Source organism: Leucoraja erinacea, chromosome 17 (genome assembly GCF_028641065.1).
Source record: "Leucoraja erinacea ecotype New England chromosome 17, Leri_hhj_1, whole genome shotgun sequence".
Classification (NCBI taxonomy): domain Eukaryota; kingdom Metazoa; phylum Chordata; class Chondrichthyes; order Rajiformes; family Rajidae; genus Leucoraja; species Leucoraja erinaceus.
In genome coordinates, this window is record NC_073393.1 from 19404733 (window position 1) to 19432069 (window position 27337).

At 41.7% G+C, this 27337-nt stretch overlaps 1 protein-coding gene across 1 annotated transcript in view; it reads left to right on the top strand.

The window, feature by feature from the left end:
* hydin (HYDIN axonemal central pair apparatus protein) overlaps positions 1–27337 on the top strand; it is a 341361-nt gene that overhangs the window by 46602 nt on the left and 267422 nt on the right. The window contains exons 9-13 of the mRNA XM_055648745.1: positions 2367–2550; positions 6484–6583; positions 8333–8451; positions 22506–22729; positions 23793–23860. Of these exons, the coding sequence (XP_055504720.1) occupies positions 2367–2550; positions 6484–6583; positions 8333–8451; positions 22506–22729; positions 23793–23860 (695 nt within the window). The remainder of the gene's footprint in view (positions 1–2366; positions 2551–6483; positions 6584–8332; positions 8452–22505; positions 22730–23792; positions 23861–27337) is intronic.

The following is a 27337-nucleotide window of genomic DNA, read 5'->3' on the forward strand; positions in this document are numbered from 1 at the left end:
ATCTTTGGGCTGCAGTCTCTTCCCACCTCTTCTCCCTCTGCGCTGAGGCGATACCCCACCGGGCGATGGTACAAACAGTCCCGCGGCTCACCGAACCCCGCAAACGGGCCGGCTCAAACACCGCGGCCCGGGGTGGTCGAAGCTGCCGCCCTCCAGTCCAGCAGACGCAGCCGCTGGCCCGCGGCTGAACCCCGGACTCAGGTCACCGCCGCCAGAACGCCGTCCCAGCCACCGGAGCGCCGTTCCAGCCCCGAGCCGGATCGCCCTCACGTGAGTGCCGTACCTCCCTCGAGCTGGGCCGCCACGACGGGAAGTGGAGGACCTGCAGAAACCCCATGAGGTCACAGCGAGAACATGCAAACTCCACACAGACAACACCTGGTCAGTTCAAACATGGATCACTGGGTTATGGTAGCAGCATTACTAATTGTTGTACCACTGTGCCATATTGTCTAATCAGGATAATTGTAATTGATGCGTATGATATCTCTACAGCCCCCTCTTTTAAATCATTGTCGAGACCTCACTCTGATAATGGAGGGGGCAAGTGGGAGCCAAAGCATGGACAGTGGAAACCCTAATCTTATTGTGATTGGGAGCAGAACAGATGTGTGGAACATGCATTTTGAGATCCATTTCAACTATGCACGAGGAAAAGCCTTGGGAAAGGGAAAAATAAGCCATCTTTATGGCTCTTCCATGGAAAGTCTTGTCATCGGAACAGATATGGCAGAGTTGGAGAGCCTGGTAGAATGACATGCTAGTTGCAGGGCGGAAGGATATTTATTCAAAACATGACAAATGGATCTGACTTGGAAATTGACAGGAGATATTAGCAAGTAGATAAACTGGTATGAAGACAGAGGGCTACATCCCGAGTGCAACAACCATTTGATGTGGCATGTATAAAGGCCATTCAACAGCTGGATGAACCTTGGAAGTCTGAAGGGCACTGAAAGAAGACTGTGCTCCTCATGCCGTGTGACAATGAGTGCTGCACTGTTATTTAGTATTACGTATAATTTGTGTAATTTATATATAATTTACATATAATTTGTTTTTGTGTGTTGTGTGAGTTTGTGTGTAGTATGTCTGTGGTGCCAATGTTCAATTTACCTGTGTCGCGCTGCACTTGGAGATATGACACCAAACGCAACATGACAGGGCGGCACAGTGGTGCAGTGGTAGAGTTGCTGCTTTACCAGGTTCGATCCTGATTACGGGTGCTGTCTGTTCAGAATCTGTACATTCTCTTTGTGACACGTGGGTTTTCTCGGCTGATCTGGTTTCTTCCCACATTCCAAAGACATATAGGTTTGTAGGTTAACTGGCTTCTGTAAATTGTCCTCGGTGTATAGGATAGAACTAGTGAGTGGGTGATGGTTGGTCAGCATGGACTCAGTGGACTGAAGGTCCAGCTTCCACGTTGTACCTCTAAACTAAACTAATGTCTTGGCTTGCGCAGCTTGCCAATCATTACAAGATGTGGCCCACTTCAAGATCATCTTTCTTTGTCCTAATCTCTCATTTCTCCCTTTGATATTTTGTTCTGATTACTTCATCTGCTTCATTCCACCCGTGGATATTTTTTCTCGAGCTTCCTTCTTTTCACCCAGTTGGGTTTGTTGGATTTTTGCCTGTATTCTTTAGTTCAGTACTTTTTTCATATGCATGATGTTTGATGTTTGATGGTGAAAGGAATGGGACATCCGTGGCCTTGGCCTGTCTCAACTAAAATTCCCCACCTGAAGACATGAGAATTTAAATAGCAAATTTTCTGGGGCAGAGAAACATTGCAAGGGATTGACAAATATCACATAATTAAAAGCAAATGCATGAATTATTCTAAATGTTTTCTTTATTTTGAACTTTAATGGGCAATGAATGTGCAAATGCAGAGGTTTCACAATCCTCACCAAGGAATGCCATTATTCTGAAATCAATTGAACAGTTCAAATTATGCACCAACAAATGGTAATTTATAAGGTGTCTTCTGCTTGCCATAAGATCCTGCCTGATTTGCATATCAGTAAAGAGTTTCATATTTTGCTTCAATTACACTGTGATGTTGCAATCATGCAAGAATATGTAATGGTGATATTTGTAATAAATACAGAAAATAAAAGGCTCATAATTGCCAGAAGAGAAAACAATTGGCAGGTGTAGAGTTCCACTCAGGTGAGTCAGCGTGTCCTTTTAATACATTGTGTATTTTCAGCCATTCTTATTTTTATTACTGTCAGTTTCTAAGAGAAGACATTTCATGGATGATGGATGTGATATATGTGTAGAGCACTCAATCCTGTCCATGTTTGTGATTTGAGCTTTAGGATCTGCACCTCACCTAATCTTGATTTTTTTGTTAGATTCTTTTCAGACTTAAAGAGTGAGGAAGAGGAAGAGACAGATTTTTTTTTGAAGGAGTGCGCTGGAGATCCTGCACTACGTGAACGCATTTCCATCCTTTCCCGTACCTTTCTGAATCGTAGCCGAATGGCGCAGGATGACAAGATGCTGCTGTCTGATGATACCTTGTCCATTGAACCATTGGTTAGTGGTAGGATTGGATTGCAGAGATAATCACGCATATGTGGGCAGTGGATGTGGTCATATTTGTTCTGCACAGGAGATGGGCGAGGTCCTCACTGACTATTTCTCCTCTGACTATCGAAAAAGACATGAAGAGTGGGGAATTTTGGACAGTTAATAGAGATGTATTGAGGACAGTTGTTATTATGGTCGAGGAGGTGCAGGATTTCTTAAGGCGTATGATGGTAGACAAATCTCCCGGGCCTGATCAGAGGACACTGTAGGGAAGCCAGGGAAGAAATTGCAGGCAGCTGTCTGAGATAAATAAATCTTTATTAGACACGGATGAGGGCCAAAAGCAGTGGCGGATCTACATTGTTGTGGCCCTGAAGCTTGAACTGTTATGGGGGCCCCTTCGCAACCATAAATGAGGTTGTTCCACGACAGGTTGTCTCGGGTCCCGGCATTGAAGCTCCTGCATTTTCTATAAATTCAGAGTGGTTCTCAAGCTTTCTGCTAGTAGTTTACATAACAGAAGTTTCAAATTTTTCGTACATATAAGCAGTAAAATAACCCCCAAAATATATATATTTCATGAAATAGACAATAGGCATTTCTATGATCATCCACAATCAGTACCCCCTTCTCCTCATATCCCTTGATTCTGCTATCTTTAAGAGCTCTATCTATCTTTTACTTGAAAGCCTCCAGAGAATTGGCCTCCCCTGCCACTCCACTCTTGAAGATAGTGGAGTCAGGGGATATGGGGAGAAGGCAGGAATGGGGTACTGATTGTTGATGATCAGCCATGTTCATATTGAATGGTTGGCTTGAAGGGCCGAATGGCCTAATCTTGCATCCATTGCCTATTCACAACTCTCTGTGTGATAAAGTATTTTCTCATCTTCGTTCTAAATGGCCTACCCCTTATTCTTAACCTGTGGACCCTGGTTCTGGACTCTACCTGCATTGGAAACATGTTTCCTGCCTCTACCATGTCCAAACCCTTAATAATCATATCATCTATCATATCTATCTATCTAATCTATCTAATCTATCTAATCTATCTAATCTATCTAATCTATCTAATCTATCTATCTAATCTATCTATCTATCTATCTGTAAGATCTTGACCGCTTTTGGCTTGCTGTGCTTTGATTTCCGAGAGAACGCCGCCACCTACGGCCATAATTTTTGGCCACCTCACTCAGAGCCTCCCTCCGCTTGCCTGGGCCAGAGAATGTTTCCGATTGATGAGAAAGATATTAATGTTTTTTTTTTAATTGCCATTCTCTCTGCTGCAACTGCTGGTGGGAGGGGGGAAGGACTATAAAACCCGGAAGTGGGGTGCCTCACTCAGTCTCTGCATGAGGATGCCAGAGGGTCACGTCTCTCTGAGCTCTGAATAACACTGAACACGTGTCTACTCAACTGTGAGTGCCCTTAATGTGGTTTGAAAATGAAAATATGGTTGTTTTTAAGTAAAAGGCACTGCATGCAAATGGTTGTTTGGGGGGGTTGGGTTGAAGTAAAAAGGCACTGCATGCAAATGGTTGTTTGGGGGGTTTAGGTTGAAGTAAAAAGGCACTGCATGTAAATGGTTGTTTGGGGGGTTTGGGTTGAAGTGAAAAGGCACTGCAAAGAGTTGCTTGGGGGTTTTGGGTTGAAGTGAAAAGGCACTGCAGATGGTTGTTTGTCTAAACTTGACAACTTCCTGTTTGCACTATATTGATTTTAGATAAAACGCTACTACTCACGGCTGTGATTTTTGGCCATCTTACTCAGTCCCCCTCCGCTCATCAGGTGCGGAGGATTCTTCCCATCAATGAAAAACAATTAGTTTTTAAAAATGTTGCGAATCAATCTCCTGTCAATCACGCCATGAAGGCCACAGCTATTCCAGTGGGAGGCGGAGGGATTATAAAACCCGGAAGTGTGGGTGTGGCTCATTCTCTGCATGATGGGGGAGGGAGAGGTCACGACTCTGTCTGAGCTGTGAATCAACTGAACACGCTGAAGGTCTACTGAACTGTGAGTGTAGTGTATTGTGTGGTTTTATGGTGGTTTTTATGGTGGTTTTACCCTAATTGAAATAGTATGAAACTGCATTTGAATGTGGTGCAGTTGCACCCTGCATGAAATGGTATGAAACTGCATTTGAATTTGGCGGCCTTGCACCCTCCTTGAAATGGTATGAAACTGCACTTGAATTTGGTGGACTTGCACCCTGCTTGAAGAGGTAAGAAACTGCACTTGAATTCGGTGGCCTTGCACCCAGCTTGAAATGGTAGGAAAATGGATTTGAATTTGGTGGCCTTGTACTCTGCTTGAAATGGAATAGCCGTGGAATAGCCGTGAGTCAACTGCCAGCCCACCAGCCGTGATTGAGCTGCCAGCACATCAGGCTTGAAGGACTGAGCTGCCAACCCAAGAATCCATTTGGCCCACAATGTCCATACTAGCCCTCTGGAGAACAGTAGTCCCTACAGCCAACAACACCCATACCAGCGCTCCAGCAAACCTCCCCCCCCCCCCCCCCCACTGGCCACCAATATTGGAATTGGTGGAGAGGTGGAATATTGCGTTGGGGGACCGGCCCCCCTATGTGAATATGGGACCCAACGGGTCCCACTTAGTCTAGTATACTTTTAAATGTGTGTGTCTCTGTCTCTGTCTCTGTCTCTGTCTATGTCTATGTCTATGTCTCTGTCTCTGTCTCTGTCTCTGTCTCTGTCTCTGTCTCTGTCTATGTCTATGTCTCTCGCATTGCCCGAGAGAGCCGGTGGGAGGGAAGGGGCGTACGCACACTGACGTTGACGTCGGGCCTGACCCCCGCCCACCGGCACGGAGAGCGGCGCAGGCGCATTGCCCGAGAGAGCCCGTGGGAGGGGCTGCGGATTTTAAATCAGAAGAATGTGCTTCTGGGGCCCCTCCTGGATTAGGGGCCCTGAAGCATAAGCTTCATTAGCTTCATAGTAGATCCACCTCTGTCCAGAAGACTGGAAGATGGCTATGTTGTGCCTCCATTTTAGAAGGTTACAAGTAAAACTTTGGGAACTATGTATGAACCAGTGGGCCTAACATCTGCTGTAGGCAAGTTACTGGAGAGGATTCTGAGGGATAGACAGGGATAATTGGAGATAGTCAGCACGGTTTTGTACATGCTAGATATTTTACAAATCTACTTGATTTTTTTCCGAAAGAAATAACCACAAAGGTTGATGAGGGTAAATCCACAGATGTTATCCAAGGAAAGCTAGTGAATTGGATAGATAATTGTCTTCATGGAAGGAAGTAGAAGGTGATGGTAGAAGGTTGTTTTTCAGACTGGAGCCTGTGACTAGTGAGGTGCATCACTAATTGGTGTTAGGCCCTTTGCTATTTGTGATTATTATTGATTTAAATGAGAATATACTGACATGATTAGTAAGTTTGCTGATGAAATTAAAGTCGGTGTTATCATAGATAGCGAGGATAGTTTAAAAAAAAAATAGTAGGATCTTGATCAGCTGGGCAAGTGGGCTGAGGTATGTATGGTAGTTTAATACAGATAAGTGCAAGGTGTTGCATTACGGAAAGTCAAACTAGGGCAGTACATTCACAGTGAATGGCAAGGACATGGGGAGTGTTATAGAACTGAGAGATCTAGGAGTGCATGTACAAAGTTACCTGAAAGTGGTATAGGGTGGTCAAGAAGACTTTTAGTACATTGGCCTTCATTAGTCAGGATTCTGAGTATGCCCTATTCTCATTAGATAAGGTTGTTTTGTATTAATAGGTCATTTATTATAACTATGATTGCTATTGCAAGTCACATCCCCTCTCTGTTCCCCTCTCTCATGACTTCCTGGTTCGTTAATCAAACATCCATCTCATCCTCCACCATACCTACTTGAATGTTCCTATTTGTCTCCTGACAATATAACTGGCTATACTTTTTGTTTTTTTCATCAGGAAGGAGATATCTGGCCCAATTCATCAAATGAAATAAGTATAATCTACAAACCAAAGGAAGCGAAGATATTTCAGTGGACAATCTACTGTGATGTCACAGGTATAGAATATTGCATGTTAATTATTCCACTGTAATGACTGTGCCCCACTGCTTTACACCTTTGCTCTACTGAATATTAAGCTTAATTTGCCTTGCCCTACTTCTGGCCCATCCTGTTTTGTCACCTGGCTCTTGACTCTACCTTACTAGCTCATTCCCTTGCTGAGCACACATCTTCCACCACTGCAGATAAATGTCTTAACGTTCTTCTCTCATCGCAATTTCTAGTCTGAATCTCTAATATCAAGTATGAGGATGGTTGTTTGCTTGCTTTTTCCTCTGCCTTCAAGAATTTTGACTGTGCTTCGGTATTTTGTTCTGTTTTACCATACACAATGTATTTGAACCATGTTCATCGAGTTTGATTCAGTTAATCGGGTTCATATTATGTTCCCTTACTTTGTCATCCTTATCCCTCCTCCGTACTGGAACATGCCGGTCCTTTCTTGGAGAAGCTCCTCTTGTCGATGCTTTTGATGGTGGAGAGAGCTGTGCCCAGGGTGGACTGGGCATTGTTCACGATGATTAGTGGCTCAATATGGTGCCCCTATTACCCAGCCGTACATGAAATTGACATCTAAGTTCCAAGCATTAAATAGTATCAGTGTCTAATAGCTCCTACATGGCTCAAGGTGTGCCATTGGGAAAGGTTGTCATACTGGTGAGATGAATATTGGGTGCTGTTGAGAGTACTATTCATGCCATAACGATAGTAGGAACCTTCTATCACTCCTGCTAAACTGTCAGCTACATGCATGTTTGATTGGCAAAACTTCAATGTCAGAGTTGGCAATTCATTCAGTAGTTTCACGTGATACATCATGAGTTGTGTGATGTCACTAGAAATCGATATTTCATGACTCTAGAAGAAAACTGACTTGGTTGTCCACAATGAAAGCTCAGACTCTTCCTCATGTTCGAATTGTTAGGCAGATGGTCAAATTTTCCCAAGCTGGCACTACAGCAGTTGAAACTTATTCAATTTTCATTGAGTCACAGAGATATAGCATGGAAACAGGCCCTTTGTCCTACTGAGACCATCGTAACCATTGAACATATTTATATATCAATTCTACCCTAACACATTTTATTCTCCTCATGTTCCCATCAACTCCCCTCCAAATTACACCATTTCTGGGGTGATTAGAGTGGTCAATTAACCTCCAGACTCACACAATTTTGTGGGAGTAAACCAGAGCACCAAGGCAGAAACCTGCTTGGTCACAGAAAGAACAGGGAAACTCCACACAGACAGCAGTTCAGGTTTCCTAAAAGGTTAGAGCCTGTGACTTCATTACAATAATATATTATTTAAATTAGAAGAAAAAACATTATGGTCCAAGCCAATCTGTTTTTCATAGATCTGTAATTGGCAGGTTCATTTTAATTACAAGATTATAGATTGTGTTTTCTGTACTCAGCCAAGTGCCTGTTGTCATTGGGAAAGAGCAGTGTTCATTAGGTCTGTTGAGTGTAGAGTGTGTCCAGTCCAGGCTGCGAATTTCAGCCAGGTTATGTGTGGAACTTATAGCCCTTTATGAGGCAGAGTGATGGTGCTCTTTAAGGAGGTGTTGTTCCCTGCAGACATCAGATGGTTCAGTGTGTGAACTACCACAGTTCACTGAGATTACAAAAATGATCAATGAAAACAAGCTATCACTAATGCTGCTTGCCACTGCTTATACACATGCTGTTAGATAAATCTGGTAAAATTAAAAATGGACACACATTGATGCTTTGGTCCTCCAGGTCGGCAGACTCGCTTGCCTCTCCGTATCAAGGCTGAAGGTATGGGCCCCAAGCTGCTTCTGAATTTTGACCTGATTGACATGGGACACATCTTTTTAAACTCTCGTCACACTTATGAGGTAAATTATATAATTACATTCTGTCAATCTAGAAAATAGGCTTGAATGCTTTTTTTCTGAAATAATTAGGATACTTAATCCAGTTAAATGAAAAATTCAGTTATGGAGTTTCATGGACCAGGCAAGAATGTACTAGCTGATCTTTCTCAAGCTGATCTATTTTTTATTTACTTGTCCATTTATCTATTATACCTTGGCAGGTTCATTTTAATTCTATATCCATCCTCTGGTTCTACGATTGAAAGGTCTAAAAAAACTCATTGCCCTGTCCATCTGTGGCCTGTCAGCAGAAGTTAGAAACAATTTGCACATTTAAGTGATAAATTGTACTAAAAACCTGCTTTAGTTTTATGAGATTCAATTTTTTTAAAAAAGGCGCAGGCTGGGACAGAGAATGTCTTTTCACCCTCAGGACCTGGTTTCAAAGGTTTTCCAGACTATTCTGCCGTGGTTTTGAAGTGCACATGCAAAATGAGTTTGTACAGGATATATTGGATTCAAAACAACACTGCTTTTATTGGGATCTACACTGGCAGTCTTGTTTTGAGAAGTCACAGGGCCGTAGATGCGGCAACTGAAATGCATTGCACTATTTCCTTATGCTCTTACCGTTTGGGGGTGAGTCATATTGCTTGGACATAATTGATGTCTTATTTTGCATGAAACCACATTGTACATATTCTAAGAGTAGTCTACTCTGTTAATAATCTTCATCTTGCTCAAAGCATTGAAAAGAAGTGTGAAATTGATTTTCCATATCACCTTATATTGTTTATACCTTTTCCCCCCATAAATAGAATGTAGGCATTGCTGACAAGGCCCACGTTTAATTCCATTCTTTATTGCCCTTGAAAGGTGCTGGTCCTTCTTTAAGTATAGCAGTGTTATAAAGCTCTACAGCATACAAACAGGCCTTTCTGCCCAGCAGGTCCATATTGACCATCATGCCTATCTATACTAATTCCACTGGTTTGCATTAAATCTATATCCCGTTATGCACTGGTCATTCAGGTACTTTCCCCTGCAACTGCAGAAGATGCAACACCTGTCGCTATCCCTCAACCCTGTCCAGGGACCCCAACAGTCCTTTCAGGTTAGGCAGAGTTTCACTTGCACCTTCTCCAACCTCATCTACTGTATCTGTTGTTCAAGATGTGGACTCTTATCCGTGTGAACCAACCTGATCTCCTGGTTGCTGGACACTTTTATTCTCCTTCCCATTCCGGCACAGACCTTTCTGCCCTCGGTCTACTCCATTGTCAGAGTGAGGCTAAATGTAAATTGGAGGACCAGCATCCCATATTTTGCTTGGGCAACTTACAGCTGAATATTGATTTCTCTCTCACTTCAGGTAGCCCCGGCATTCCCTCTCTATTCCCCCCCACACCCCCAAGTCACACTAGCTTCTCATTTTCACCCTACAAACAGCTTACAATGGCCTGTTTCTTTTTGTATATCTTTCATTCATTGTTCTTTATCCTCCCCACATCACTGTTGATATCTCTCGTTTCCCTTATCCCTATCCAGTCTGAAGAAGGGTCTCGACCCGAAACGTCACCCATTCCTTCTCTCCAGAAATGCTGCCTGTCCCGCTGAGTTACTCCAGCTTTTTGTGCCTGTCTATGTGAACATAGTAATCTGTAAACACAATAAACAACCAAAAAGGTTCTGTTTGTAAACTGTTTTTGTCTTTACACTATTGTTGTTTATTTCTTAAAATATGACTGAACTTTTTTTGCTGTTGATTGTCATGTTTACAGAGTACTAAGTTGCGCTGCTGTAAGTTCCATTTTGGCATATATGACAATAAATCACTCTTTATTCTCTTGATTTGAAGTCTCGAATCCTTTCAGAGGAAGGGTACACAATAGTTGTCGTAGAACAAGTGCAAGATGGTTTAATGGGTTGATGCCAATGATAGGGGGTAGATTGTTGGAGGCAGGGACATGGAATTATCCTACAAAGAAAGATTAAGATGATTTTGCCTAAATCTCCTGGAATTTTGAAAAATAGCAGTGATCGCGTTGGAACATATACAGTCCTTAAAAGGCATGATAGTGCATCGTTGGAGAATCAATCAAGAGATCATGCTTTAAAAAGGAAAAATTGGCAATTTAGATGAATGTTTATTCACAGTTTACTATAGATTTTAGATTCTGAGGGCTTAGTTGATGAGAATGTAGAAGACTTCAGATTGATTTCCAAATACTATTTAGATTAGGGAATACTGAGGAATAGCAGGGAATTAGTGTATTTGAAGATTAATGTAATGATAGGGGAACTATTTAACCTATTCAAGCTCATTTTTGGATACTTGTCTGAAATTCATGTGGGTTGCAGTTTAGGATGCACCACCTTCTTCATGGTTACTTGCACTCCTAGTGGCTCATTGTAACTACTATGTTTCCTGAGACTATTGCTTCATAGAAAGTAAATGGGGCATATGTGATGGGGCTGACTTCTGTAGGTACTTTCACTGCTGTAGATCCAAAGCCCTGGTAATTAGTATATGGCCTGTATTATACGTGATATTAAAATGTAATAATATATGCACAAAACTTTATTAAAAAGGTCAAATCAAGAGTTATCCAGTTATGCCAAAATAAGATATTTGAGAAGAAGCTATCCATGCTGTGCTGGAAGTTTGTATTAGGATTTAACAAATCTAAATTGTATACCTGTGGATCAGGAAACCCCTTGAACATCATGGACTGGAGTTGTACTGGTTTGCAGTGCTGGTCTCCAGCATTCAGTAGCGGCACATTTTCCCCATAAGTCATGTGTTAATTTCTCTGCAGGAAAATAAATGGTTGACTGTCCATATTTTTTGCAGTGAATAGGAATTCTGATGAGGTTCTGATTGTCTACCCTATCTATGCCTCTTATAACTGTATACTCTGTCAGGTCTCTCCTTAATCCCAGTGCTCCTTGTAGCTAATACCCGCTAATCCAGGCAGGATTCTGGCAAATCTCTTCTGCACACTTTCCAACGTCTCTGCATCCTTCCTGTGCCCAGAACTGCACATAATACTACAAATATGGCCTTACCTAAGTCTTCTCGAGCTGCATTATGACATCCTGACTCGTACTCAATGCCCAGACCAAAGAAGGCAAGCATACGGAATGCCTTCTTTACTCTTTCTTGATACTTTGCACTGAGAGTGTTGTTGAAATTTGTGGCCGCATCCCATAATGGCAATGGCTATTAAGGTGTTGCTGCTGTTACAAATTAGCACATATATAGACTGCACATATATAGACTCCTCAGATAGTTGCTCATTTTCTGCACCTGGTTTTCTTGGAACGTTGTACTTATCTGTACCGTTACCATTTACATTGATAAAAAACTTGCAAGGTTTGTTTCCAATTAGTTGCTAATCTATTTAGAGTCTCTTTACTACTCATTTTTTTAGCTCTCGACCAAACATTCGAGATCTGGGTTGATAAGTTCACACATGAGATCTAGTTACAGAATTAGGCCATTCGGCCCATCGAGTCTGCTCCGTTATTCAATCATGGTTGATCTATCCTTCCCTCTCAATGCCATTCTCCTGCTTTCTCCTCGTAACCTTCGACAGCCTTCTAATCAAGAACCTATCAATCTTTGCTTTAAAAATATGTAAAGACTTGGCCTCCACAGCCGTCTGTGGCAATGAATTCCTCAGATTCACTATCCTCTTGTATAAGAAATTCATCCTCGTTTGCTTTAAAGGTATATCCTTTTATTCTGAGGCTGTGCCCTCTGGTCTTAGACTCTCCCACTAAAGGAAGCATCCTCTCCACATCCACTATCTGGCCCTTTCATTATTTTGTTAAGTTTCAATGAGATAGTTCCTTCATCCTTCTAAACTCAGTGAGTACAGGCCCAGAACCGTCAAGCACTCATCATATGTTAATCCAATCATGCCCGGAATCATTCTCGTAAACCTCCTCTGGACCCTTTCCAACACCAGGACATCCCTCCTCAGATATGGGGCCCAGAATTCCTCACAATACTCCAAATACAGTCTGTCCAGTGCCCTATAGGGCCTCAGCATCACATCCCTGCTTTTATATTCTAATCCTCTTGAAATGAATGCTAACTTTGCATTTGCCTTTCTTACTAATGATTAGAATGGCAAATTAACCTTTTGGGAGTCCTGCACCAGCACTCCCATGTCTCTTTGCAACTCCGATTTCTGAAACCCCTCCCCAATTAGAAAATAGCCTACGCCTTTTCTCCTATTACCAAAATGCATCACTGCACATTTTGTTGCAACCTGTCTAAGTCCTTCTGCAGACTCTTGACTTCCTCAACACCACCTGCCCCTTCACCTATCTTTGTATCCTCTGCAAACTTAGCCAATAAAGCCATCAATTTAATCATCCAAATCATTGATATATAACGTGAAAAGTAGCGGACCCATCATCGACCCCTGGGGACCTGGAGCTGACTGAGGCTTGACCCCTGCCTGACTCTGACGACTGGGAACAGTGGAGGAGGGTGGAGGGATTCAGCGACGGCAGTGGTCACTGGAGGAAGGGCCGTTTTCAAGATGTGACAATAAAGTATTATCATTATCATCAACACCGGCAGCCAACCTGCAAAGGCTCCATTTATTCCCACTCTTTGCCTTATGCCAGTTAGCCAATCTTCTATCCATGCTAGTATTTTCTCTCTAATGTCATGGGCCTCCATACTCTGTGGCAGCCTCATGTGTGGCACTGTATCAAAAGTCTTCTGAAAATCCAAAACAACCATTTTAGCCTATTATATCATGTGCTTTTAGAAACATAGAAAAACATAGGTGCAGGAGTAGGCCCTTCGGCCTTTCGAGCCAGCATCGCCATTCAATATCATAGCTGATCATCTAAAATCAATACCCCGTTCCTGCTTTTTCCCCATATCCCTTGATTCCTTTAGCCTGAAGAGGTAAATCTATCTAAACCTAACTCTCTCTTAGAAGTACGAGGAAACCTCATCCTTAATAAATGACTCTAAAATCTTGTCAACCATTGAAGTCAGGTTAACCGGCCTATAGTTTCCCATCTTCTGCCTCACCCTCTCCTTGAACAGTAGAGTAACGTTTGCAATTTTCTTGTCCCCTGGTACCACTCTTGCGTCTAGTGATTCTTGAAAGTTAACTACTAATGCCTCCAAAATCTCTACACCTATCTTTCAGAACCCTGGAGTGTAGTCTGTCTGGTCCAGGAGACTTCAGCCTCCCAAGCACTTTCCTCTTAGTAATACCACTACACTAACATCTGCCCCCGACTCTCTTGAATTTCTGGCATGTTGCTGGTGTCTTTCCCTGTGAAGACTGATGCAAAAAACGTATTCAATTCGTCCGACATTTCTTTATTCCCCATTCCTACATCTCCAGTGTTATTTCCAGTGGCCCAATGTCTGCTCTTGTCTTTATTTTAATCTTTATATCTGAAGAAACATTTGGTATCTTCTTTTGTATTATTGGCTAGCTTATCTTTATATTTCATCTTTTCTCCCTTTATCACTTTTTTAGTTGCCTCTATTGGTTTTTAAAAGCTTCCGAAACCCCTAGCTTCCTGTTAATCTTTGCTTATTATATGCATTTAATGCTGTAATTGACTTTGTTAGTTCTTCACGTTAGAATAGAATTTGCATGTGCCACAGATTTCACGAACCTGTATTGTTTTAATTTTTGATCCTTTAGTGCTCAAGAAGATACAGTTTTGCATGTTTTTTATTTTCTTCTAATAGATTGAGAAACCCCCAGTCCCCCCATTTCAGCTTATTTGAAATGTTAATTAATTTCTGAGAACCATTCATCTGACACACAAAACAAAATAAAAGTCTGGCAAACAACCAAATTTGTGACATCTTAAAAGCTTCTGCATTCGAGAATGGCTACTGTTTCTCACTTTTTATAAAGCTTTGATGTCAATTTTAGATAGTGCTAGTCCGTGATTAAAAACTGCATGTTCAAAGAACTTTGCAGGTTCTGTGAGCAAGCAATGAAAAATATCACCTGGAGCTGTTGACTCATGGCAAATGATACTCAGAAATTTAAAGAGGAAGAAACGGAAATGATAGCATCTTTTTGCAATGAAAGTAGGCTAGTTACTGCAGAAACTACAGTAGGTGGAGACTAGACACAGATACTGTAAGATAAGTGTAGTTATCCATCTTAGTTACTCAATGGCATGTTCATTCTGCTTGATTGCTAGCGAATTACTCATTTCTATCCTCCGTGACTAGGTACATTGTTCTTTTATTCGGGCTTGACATTTAGTGCAGTAGGTACAAGAAGACTTGCATTTCACTGGGTGCATCACCCAGTATGGTAATGTGTTGTTCCTCGATATAGGTGATAATTGAACTTGGAGTACATTTCTTGCTGACTTTGGGACCCAGTTCTTATGAAGGCAGTATGCCTTAGATAGAAAAACATTGTAATAACATCTGACATTGTGCAGGCCACTCAAATGAATGCCTGTTAACTTTATTCACTTTCACTGCATGCCCACTACTTACGGACCTTCATTGCTGTTTTTTTTAATGAAAACATGAAGGCGCACAATTGAAATGTAACATAAACATTAAAATAATAATTTACTTACACCTGAAAAAAAGAAGATTTAAAAAAAAAATCTTACAGCAAAGGGGAAGAGTGAAGCAAATCTGCAACATTGATACTGTGATTTTATCTCCTGTTAAATATCTTTGATAAATTATGTTCATATATTACTGTTCCAAGATCAAAATCTTGGAACATCTGACCTCACGGCTACCTTATAGCAACATGAGTACCTTCTCCAGAACAATCTGCGGGGTTCACAAAGTCAGCTCACTGGTGCATTCTCAAAGGCAATTATAGATAGGTCATAAATTCTGGCCTTGTCAGTGATGGCTATTTGCCATAAAAGGAAATGAAAAGCTGTCCAGGGAGAAAGTACAAAATATTGTACTTTCAATACATTTCTGGCAGTCTGATTCAATTTAAACTGTGATTTCCACTAAACTTTAATCCTGGGGTTTCTGCAAAATACTATTTTAAAGCATAGTCTGAAGAAGCGTCTCGATCAGAAACGTCACCCATCCCTTCTCTCCATAGATGCTGCCTTACCCGCTGAGTTTCTCCAGCATTTTTGTCTACCTTCAATTTTTTCAGCATCTGCAGTTTTTTCTTAAACAAAGCATTTATGATGTCTGTTCGTCCCTCTTTAAGATGGACTGTGACACACAAATATTATGAATTCTGTTCTTCCTGGATGATTCTGAATTGGAAATGGGACGGTAATGTTGCAATTAAGTTCCATACACTCTCCACCCATTGTGTGAAAAAGTTATCCCTTGGGATCCTATTAAATATTTCTTCCTTCACCTTAAACCTACAGTATGTCCTATGGTTCTTGATTCCCCTACTCTGGGCAAGAGACTGTGCGTCTCCCCAATTTATTCCTCTCATGATTTTGTGCACCTCTATAAATCACACTTCATTCTCTTGTGCTCCAAGGAGTGTGGTCCTTGCCTGCTCATCCTCTCCCTGTGACTCAGGCCCTTGTGTAACCATATAATATAACCATATAACAATTACAGCACGGAAACAGGCCATCTGGACCCTTCTAGTCCGTGCCGAACACAAAATCTCCCCTAGTCCCATATACCTGCGCTCAGACCATAACCCTCCATTCCCTTCCCATCCATATAACTATCCAATTTATTTTTAAATGATAAAAACGAACCTGCCTCCACCACCTTCACTGGAAGCTCATTCCACACAACTACCACTCTCTGAGTAAAGAAGTTCCCCCTCATGTTACCCCTAAACTTCAGTCCCTTAATTCTCAAGTCATGTCCCCTTGTTTGAATCTTCCCTACTCTCAGTGGGAAAAGCTTTTCCACGTCAACTCTGTCTATCCCTCTCATCATTTAAAAAACCTCTATCAAGTCCCCCCTTAACCTTCTGCGCTCCAAATAATAAAGCCCTAACTTGTTCAACCTTTCTCTGTAACTTAGTTGCTGAAACCCAGGCAACATTCTAGTAAATCTCCTCTGTACTCTCTCTATTTTGTTGACATCCTTCCTATAATTAGGCGACCAAAAATAGTACACCATACTCCAGAATTGGCCTCACCAATGCCTTGTACAATTTTAACATTACATCCCAACTTCTATAACTCTGATTTATAAAGGCCAGCACACCAAAAGCTTTCTTTACCACCCTATCTACATGAGATTCCACTTTCAGGGAACTATGCACAGTTATTCCCAGATCCCTCTGTTCACCTACATTCTTCAATTCCCTACCATTTACCATGTACGTCCTATTTTGATTTGTCCTGCCAAGATGTAGCACCTCACACTTATCAGCATTAAACTCCATCTGCCATCTTTCAGCCCACTCTTCCAACTGGCATAAATCTCTCTGTAGACTTTGAAACTCTACTTCATTACCCGCAACCCCACCTATCTTAGTATCATCTGCATACTTACTAATCCAATTTACCACACCATCATCCAGATCATTGATGTACATGACTAACAACAGTGTACCCAACACAGATCCCTGTGGCACCCCACTCGTCACTGGCCTCCAACCTGACAAACAACCATCCACCATTACTCTCTGGCATCTGCCATTCAGCCACTGTTGAATCCATCTTGCTACTCCACCATTAATACCCAACCATTGAACCTTCTTAACCAACTTTCCATGAGGAACCTTGTCTAAGGCCTTACTGAAGTCCATATACACAACATCCACTGCTTTACCCTCATCAATTTCCCCAGTAACATCTTCAAAAAATTCAAGAAGATTAGTTAAACATGACCTTCCAGGCACAAATCCATGTTGACTGTTCCTAATCAGACCCTGTTTATCCAGATGCTTATATATATTATCTCTAAGTATTCTTTCCATTAATTTGCCCACCACTGACGTCAAACTAACAGGTCTATAATTGCTAGGTTTACTCTTAGGGTCTATAATTGCTAGGTTTACTCCTAGGTGTCCTAGCAACATCCTTGTAAATCTCCTCTGTTCCCTTTACAGTTGGAAAAACATCTTTCCTTTAGCATAGTACCCAGAACTGAACACATGACTTTAAATGCGACCTCACCAACACCTATGTAGCTGCAACATGAACTCCCAACTTCTGAACTCAATATTTTGACTGATGAAGACTAATATGCCAAAGTCTTTTTGACCACACCATCTACCTGTGATGCCACTTATTACAAATTATGTATCTGCATTCCTAGATCCCCCTGCTCTACAACACTCCCCCGGATGTAGTCAAACTGGTCGCCCACTTGTGCTAGTGGACATTGCAGGATGACTATGCACCACTCATGATCTACAAATCCCAGGTTTAGATTGAAGCATGTGTAGCAGGACTCTCGATAAGATGGACAATAGGTAAAGGCACTGGGGTGGGAGTACCACGTTATTATCCTGGGAAAACTGTAGGTATTAAGTACATCTGAATGCGGCATTAAAGAAGTGAATAAGATCATAGTCCTAGAGAGATACAGCATGGAAAAAGGCATTCGGACCATTAAGTCCATGCCAACCATCAACCATCCATTTACACTAATCCTACATTCTCCCCACATTCTCAACAACTCCTCTAAAATTCTACAACTCAAATGCACAATGGGGTCAATTCATAGAAGTCAATTAATCGACCAACCTGCATGTATTTGGGATGTGGGAGGATATCTTGGTATTCGTAGGAAGCCTGGGTGGTCAAGGAGAACATGCAAACTTCACATCGACCAACGTCAGAATTGAACAAAGGGTTTCTGGCGCTGCGAAGTTTAGTTTAATTTAGAGATACAGCATGGAAACAGGCCCTTCGACCCCTGCCAACCAGCGATCACCCATACAGTAGTTCTATCCTTCACACGAGGAACGATTTACACAAGCCAATTAACCTACAAAGATTTCAAAGGCTTCAAAGGTATTTTATTGTCACATGTACCAATTAAGGTGCAGTGATTACCATTAGAGCAATACGAAAAAAAAAGCAACAAGACACACAACTACATAAAAGTTAACATAACCATCCACCACGGTGGATTCCCCACATTCCTCACTGTGATGGAAGGCAAAAAAGTCCAAACTTCTTCCTCTTTATTCTCCCGTGGACGGGGCAGTTCAACCATCCATCGGGGCGATCGAAACTCACATGTCGGGGCGATCGAAACTGCCGCGTTGGGGCGATTGAAACTCCCGCGTCGAGGTGGTCAAAACTCCCGCGGCATGGAATTCCAGAAGTCGGTCTCTGATTAGAGACCGCGGGCTCCGCGATGTTTAGCCCGCAATCACCCATGGTTGGAGCTCCGTGGTCGACCCCTGACAAAGGGATTGTGAAAATCTCATCTCTGTCGTGGTAAGAGATTAGAAAAAGTTACCCCCAACCCCCCTCCCCATAAAACAAGCTAAAGAACACTAAAAACATACATTTGAAACATACAATTAAAACACAAAGAAGGAAAGGACAGACAGACTGTTGGCAAGGCAGCCATTGCTGGTACCACCCGGTGGTTAAACTCACCGTCTTTGGAATGTGGGAAATGGGCACCCGAAGAAAACCCACGTGTCACAGGAAGAACATACAAAATCCAGTACATTCCAGGCACCCACCATCCTGTGGGTGAAAGAAATCTTTCATGCACATCTCCTTTAAATTTTGCACCTCTCACCTTAAAGCTATAGCTTTTACACTAAGAAATAGGTTCTGACTGTCTGCCCTATCTATGGCTCTCATTATTTTAAATATTTCTATCGGGTCTCACCTCTGCCTCTGATGCTCCAGAGAAAACAATCCAACTTTGTCCAACCTCTTCTTATAGCTATGTAGGATGGAACTGCAGATGCTGGTTTACACACAAAATGTTGGTGTAACTCAGTGGGACAGGCAGCATCTTTGGATAGAGGAATGGGTGACGTTTCTCTTCCGACTGAGCTCAGTCTGAAGAAGGGTTTCAACCCGAAACGTCACCCATTCCTACTAACCAGAGATGCTGCCTATCCCTCTGAGTTACTCCTGTATTTTGTGTCCCTCTCTTGGAGCTAATATACTCTAATCCAGGCAGCATTCTGGTAAACTTGTTCTGCACCCTCTCCAAAGCGTCTTAACCTTCCTCTAATGGGAAGACCAGAATTTCCCACAATATTTGAAACGCAGGCAATGAAAGCCATATAAAGCTGTAACATGACTTCATAACTTTTATACTCAATGCCCTGACTGATGACAGCAAGCATAACACATAACACCGATGACAGCAAGACAGAATGGACATTAAAGGCAAATCATACTGATGAGATATCAGAGAAGATTGATTAAAGGATTGTAGTAGTCGACTTCTCTGTATGCATTCAACAAAGTCCCACATATAAGAATGGTCAACATGTTTTAATTTTAATTGTCTACTGTATATCATGTTGTTACTTGCGAGCAAAGCACCAAGGCAAATTCATTGTATGTATACATACCTGGCTAATAAAATGTATTCAATCAATCAATCAAGTTGATTCCAATGGAGTCAAAGGATCCGTGAGCAGCATAAATAAGAACTTAGTTTAGGGTCCAAAACCAGAAAAGTATGGCAAATGAATATTTTTCAGACTGGATGATGAAAGGACCATCACTACTTTTATATCAATGACTTGGATGGAAGTGATGAATGGTGAGGACAATAGTTAAGGACATAACGAGAACATAGACCAGCAGAATAGGCTGACAGGTGGTGGATGATATTTTAATACAGACAAGTGCTAAGTAATTCATCTTGGCAGAAGGAGCGGGGAGAAGCAAAATAGAATAATTGCCACAGTTCTAAAAGGTGTACAGGAAAAGAATATATGGATATGCATAAATCTTTGAATGTGGCAGGAAATGTGGCAAAGGCTTGTAAAGAATTAGGAATCTTGGCAGAGTAGAGACAAAAATACAAAAGCAGACTAGTTATATATGAATGGTTCTGGGGTATTTTATCTAATTCTGATCACCACATTTAGTAGTGGCTCAGCAGTTAGTATTCTTCATAAGTTATAGGAGCAGAGGTAGGCCATTTAGCCAATCGAGTCTACTCCACCATTCAATTATGGCTGATCCTATCTTTCCCTCTCAACCCCATTTACCTGCTTTCTCCCCATAACCCTTGACACGCTTATTAATCAAGTATCTGTCAATCACTGCCTTAAAAATACCCAATGACTTGGCCTCCATAGTGGTCTGTGGCAATGAATTCCACAGATTCACAACCCTCTGACTAAAGACATTCTTCCTCATCTCCTTTCTAAAGGTATGTCCTTTTATTCTGAGGCTATGGCCTCTGGTTCTGGACTCTCCCATTAGTGGAGTAGTCAAAATTGCTTCTGGCTACTAAATCCCCCAAAGGTCTTCATCTCCAAGTACAAAAGGACCACTCCTGCCAACCCAATCTGGCTACCTTTTTGAGGTATCTCCTCCTAAAAATTCCTTTGATGGTGGGAAAGTCAGTGGATGAGCAGTGTTCATCACTTTTTGTAATCTCCTTCATTCATGGGTGATTATGTTGCTGAACCAGGCTGTGATGGACCCAGTCTACTGTACACATGTAGAGGTTCAAGAGAGTATTTTTCAACACACTGAATCTCCTTAGTCTTCTTAGAGGCATTGATTGGCTTTCTTTATGATTGTATCAATGTGCTGGCTCCAGGACAGATCTTCAGAGATATGCATGGCCAGGAACTTGATGTTGTTGACTCACTTCACCAGTGACCTGTTGATGAAGACATGATTGTGAATTTTCAGTTTTCCTCAATCAGTTCCTTGGTTTTACTGACGTTGAGAGCAAGGTTATTGTTCTGCCACCATTCAATCAGGCGATCGATCACCCCCTTGTACTTTGACTCATCACAATTCGTAATTCATTCAACAATGGTGGTGTCGTCAGCGAATTTAAAGATGGATTTGGAACTGTGTCACACATTTTAAAGCTGACAGATGCATGCATGCTTGCATGCAGATGACAGCTCCTTCATTGGAGGTTATTCGTGGGCTTCAGATTTAGGTTGAATGGATACTGGCAACCATGGATATGGATGTTATGAAGTTAGTAAACCGAAGTTTCAGAATTCATATCAGCAGATGACAGCATGTACTGAACTCTTGTGTCCTTCATTCTCCTCAATGCTTTGTATTTTCTGCCTCTTTGCATATTTCCTGAGTGCATTCCCTCTTACATTGGTGCTCACCTCTTGCATTTATTCACTTTTGCCTTTATCGCAGATGAATGGCTGAGAATCCCACCTGGTTAGGGCCTCTCCCCCACAAAGCTCTAGTGAGAAAGCTATCAATACCGCATTGTGTTGGATGTCTCCACACACCAGTTTGGCTCCTAACACTAAAAACGCATTTCAAGGGATGGCACACCGGGCAAATCTGAATCAAAGGTGGGGTGCAGTGAGGATGAGGTATTGGGGATTATTTTGGAAGCTCCCTGGAGTCTGAGATCTTGCACTGCTCCTGCTCAAAGTTGGATTATGATAGAATAACCAGCACAACAAAGCAGATTAGATGCCGTATTGAAAGGCTTAATGTATTATCAGGCTTGCCAGGAGACCTGTAGAATCAAAGAACTGCAGATACTGGGATACACAAAAGGTCACAGAGTTCCCTCAGCACTCAGAACATTAAATTCTCCAATTTTAAGTAACCTCTAACTAACACCCCATCTCATACCTCCATCCCACCCCTGTGCCCCACCTGACTCCCCCCTATTTCTCCCCTCCACCCTTCCCTCCCCCGCTACTTTCCTCCATCTATCTTCATAAACCACAATTCTTTCTTATCTCCAGCCTTTGTTGCAACCATCTGCTTATCAACCACGCCCTCTCCTATGTTGACCCATTACCTGCAACACTTTGTCTTGCCTCTCCCTTTACAGCTTTCTTTTCAGAAGAGATGTAAAATGACTGCTGTTTTTGTCTTGATTATTGTGGTTTATTGCACAAAAGTCCAATTTTCTGAAAGAAAATAATTAAAATGTTGTATTTTTGCGGCAGAACAGTTGTTTCTTCATTTTGTGTTTATTCTTTCAGGTATTGATGGCGAACAAGGGTGACATAGTTGGTGTGTACACCCTGACTCCTGCATTCACTCCCATAGGCGCCATGTTCAGCGTTAACCCAAGTGAAGGGTCACTGTTGCCAGGCGATTACCAAGTATTTGATGTTGCATTTAGATCCAGCATTCTTGGGGAATTCATGGAAGACTTATACTTTACTGTGGATGGGTCCGCAAAACCAATCAGAGTTACTTTTAAGTAAGTAGTTCAGTTAGTTTAATTTGCTAGTATTTTCATGGCAGTCTTTGGGTAAAGACAAACAAGTGGTTTCAGGAAATGTCATACAGCATGGAAACGGGCCCTTCGACTAACTCGTCCATGCCGACCAGGTTTTATAGCTGAGCTGAGGATTTTCATGCATTTGGCCCATATTCTTCTAAACATTTCGTATCCATTTACCTGTCTAAATGTCTTTTAAATATCACCATTTTACCTGTCTGCCCAGTTTTCTCTAGCAGCTTGATCCATATATGTTTCACCCTCGGCATGAAGAAATTGCCCCTCAAATCTCTTTTTAATCTTTGGTTTAAACCAGCATCTTCAGTTCCTTCCTACACAGCAAATATACTCACTGGGCCCACTTTATCCTTGCCAACCTTTTTGGTCATCTAACTAATCCCATTTGCACCATGTGAATTTCACTCGGACAGCGCTCCCCCCCCCGCTTGCCCTATCCCCCGCCTGCATAATGGGCTGGTGAAGGTAGCGATGTGTGTTCCACTCTGACACTCGCCATTCCAGTTGCCGTTTTTTCAGGCGACTGACGGCAACTTGACAGTCGCCGGCAGTCGCCTGAAAAATCTCAGACATGGGACAGGCACATTGCATTTCATATCCTTGTAAAGTGGTTCTGATTACTTACACTGTTATTTTAAAACTACCTATCGTTTTGAAGGTAATTTTGTGAATTGTGCAGCACCACCAGTTGGTTTGCCATTTCACATTGTTTTACATGCTATCAATAAACCCTTTAAATTAGTTTCTGAGAGTAATCTCGCATGAAATTTATTATACAATGTCGATTCCAATTGCAGAGGGAAATTTTCTGCTGCTCTGTTATAAATTGAAGGAAATTGCCCAGATTGTTTCACTGCACTATTGACGCATTCACCTTGCATTTATTCATTATCATTGAAACTTGCTGAGAGCAGGTATTGTGACCGCTCAGAATTAATCGTTAAGTGACCTCCTAGCAGATGCATTGTTAATTGTTAACCCCACTGCTGTTGAAAACATGCTGATAGCTATATGTTCTCTACAGGGGACGTATCATTGGACCAACATTTAATTTCAATTTGCCTTTACTGAACTTTGGGGAGGTTTCGTATGGTGAGTAATAAGAGGATGTAAGAGAAATGGAGAGGATTTTTTTTGCATTGTTTAATAATGGAAAGTAAAGTTGTTGAGTATTTAAATTTGTACTTAATTAAATGATTGGTACTCTAAATCTTAACCAAAATATTTCCCTTCAATATCTGAGGAACTGGTTGTATGTGTTATTAAATGCTATTTGCATTTAAGAGAGAATATGTAAATGAAGCATTTTGAAATGGGTACCGTTATTCCTAAAGTGGATTTATTTCTCCCAAGATGTAAGCTGTAAAGCTCAGAGCCTGTTACTAACTTGGGCATAATACAAAGTGCTCGAGGAACTCAGCGGGTCAGGCAGCATCTGTGGAGAGAATGGGCAGGTGACATTTTGAGTCGGGACACTTTGATTGTAGATCGGGTGGGAGTAGAAAGCTAGAGAAGAAAGGTGGAAGCAGGATGAAGCCTGGCAAGTGATAGGTCAATGCAGGTGCAGGGGGTTTGATTGGGAGATGGGTGTAGTATGTGGCAAAAGCTAGAGGTGAAAAGGAGACAAAAAGTAGTCTCATAAGGAGTGAAGAGGAGAGAAACATAAAGCCAGGGGGAGGTATATAGTCAAACAAGCGTAGACTAGGCAAGCATTTTGCCAAAGACTAAGTGGAGAGAAGGCAACCGTTTTGCTGACCACTTACGCACTGTCTGACGAGGCCTGCTGTATCTCTAAGTTACTAACCATTTTAACTACTCTTCCCATTCCCAAACGGACCTTTCTGTCTTTGACCTCCTCCATTGCCAGTGTGGCCTCATGCAAACTGGAGGAACAACACCTCATATACTGGTTGGGTAGCTTACAACCAATGGTATGAACATCAAATTCTCAAATTTCAATAACCCCTATCCCTTCCCTCTTTCCTGTGCTCCCCCTCCCCAGCGTGTACCTATTTCTCCCACTATATCCCAGCGCCCCCTCCCCCTCTGCAGTTAACCTGCTCCTATCCTCTCCTTCACACACTCATCTCCCATTCCCGAGTCCCTTATTTCTCTTTTATTCCTCCCCTGTCTCCTTCTACCTAAATTCTGCTCTCTGGTTTTACATGTTACTACACCTCACCTTACCAGACATTATTTGGTCTCCTTTTCACCTCTAGCCTTCGTTACTTACTCTACCCACCTGTCAGTCGAATCTCTCTCACCTCTATCCACATATTAATTGCCAGGTTTTGTCACACACCTACCTCTCTTTTCCAGCTTTCTCTGCCCTACTACAATCAGTTTGCAATTCAATACGTTACCTGTCCAATCCCTCCACTGATGCTGCCTGACCCACTGAGATCCTCTCACCTTTTGTGTTTTTCTCAAGATTCCAGCATCTACAAATTCTTGTGTCCCCACTCACATGGTAAAGCTGATTTTAAACATCTTAGTCAGATACCTGGTAAAATAGATATAATGTTTTCAGTGAAATATCTTGTGACATATTATTAGACAGCATCCATTTATTTTCAAATTTATGGTCATTCAGTGGGCTCCGGCCATTAATAGTATCTATTTTATGCCAAAATGATTGATTATTTAGTCTATTGTTACTGATATGTTATCTATATGAGCTTTAAATTGCTGTTCTGCATTAGAGACAATTCTGTCATTTCTTTTTAAGTTGGACAAATTGATGCATTGGAAGAGGTATTATAAAATCAATGTAGATTAGTTGTGGATGAGCAAGATACTATTGTTAGGAAACCTAAGTTATTCAGGTCCATTTATACAAAACAAATAGTTGTTTTCTCAATCATTCAGTTTGTTCACACAAAGAAGAATGTTGTTTTCCCTCGATGCAACAAATAACTCTTTAATTTGGGCAAGTGATCATCCCACTGATATCCATATACGTCCAGTGAGGCAAAATATATTGTTTAGAATTTCAGAATAAAAGAACATACCTTTAAAAAGGTGAAGAGGAATTTCTTTAGCCTGAGGGTGGGGAATCTGTAGAATTCATTGCTGTAGACGGTTGTGGAGGTGAAGTCATTGGGAATGTTTAAAGTGGAAATTGACAGCTTCTTGATTAGTAAGGGTGTCAAAGGTTAAGGGGAGAGGGCAGGGGAATGAGGTTGAGAGAGAAAGATAGTTCAGCCATGGTTGAATGTTGGAGTCGCACTGATGTGCATAATTTCCTATTTCTACTCCTATGATTTATGAATTTATGAGCATGAATAAATTCCAAGCTAACTTATCCTCTCCCTACAGCTCAGGACCTTGAGTACTGGCAATTTCTTTGTTAGTCTTTTCTGTGCTCTTTCCAGCTTAATGGCATCTTTCCTATAGCAAGGTAACAAAAACTGAACATAATACTTCAGGTGTGGTGTCACCGACTGTCTGATGAAGTTTCAAATTCCATACTCAACTCTCAAACGCTTTCTTAAACAACCATAGGCATTGCTCTCATGATCTGTGTACTTGGTAAAATCTTCCCGGGCACATTTTCGTTGCCAGGAGGCCGCGCAGCTTGCCGGGAGACGATCTTCGTCTTATACATCGGTGAGACCAAGCAAAGATCGGCTCATCGGGATCATTGCAATCTGTACATAGCACAACTCACAAGAAACAATGTCATGAAGGACCAGCAAATTTGTTTAAGATTCATACAAAATAAGAAAACAATGGCCAAGATGCATATCTAAGCGAATCTGTGTTTGTCAAGTCCTTCTAAACCTTTCCTATTCAAGTACTAAATCAAAAAGTTGTAATTGTACCTGCCTCAACCACCTTCTCTGGCAGCTCATTCCAAATACCCACTGCCTCTTTGTTAAAAACTTGTCCCCAGGGTTCCCGTAAAATATTTCCTTTGTTCTCCTGCATTCCAAATCACGACTGCCTCACCTGAAACTCAATCCCAGCCCAAGCGCTAATTGTCTCTGTGGTAATCTCTTACCGCCAACAACCCTCATCCTCACCACAGTATGGTTTCCCCCTAAAACCCTAAAAACCACACCCAAGGCTTGAACATCAGCCTTCCCACTCTTGAATGGCTCAGATTGTTTTCAGAATCACAGGTTGAATTTCTCCAGCTGGAAGTTTTCTGAAACTGTGCCTGACCAGTCTTTCTAGTAGATATTACACAAGAGCCTGCAGACATGAAGTCTGGAGAAAACAAAACAAACTCAGTGGATCAGACATTATCTGTGGAGGTAGAGAGACATTTGAAATTTTGGGTTGAAGCCCAGCATCAGGTCTTGCAGTTATCTAGCTGTTGAGAGGGGCGAAAATGATAATGAAAATTGAAATTGATATTGAGATCCTGCCCTTTAATTCAACCGAAACGTTATTTCCAATAGCCTTGTTAGATTATCAGGTATTCTGGCATCCCAGTATTAGATTTGAACAGTTTACATTTGCTAAGCTTACAGCTGCAAATTAAGATAAATAAACTTCAAATATTAAACGTTGCACAAAATAAAGTGCTGCACTGCTTTTGAAAGTTTGGTTTTGATTCTGTTA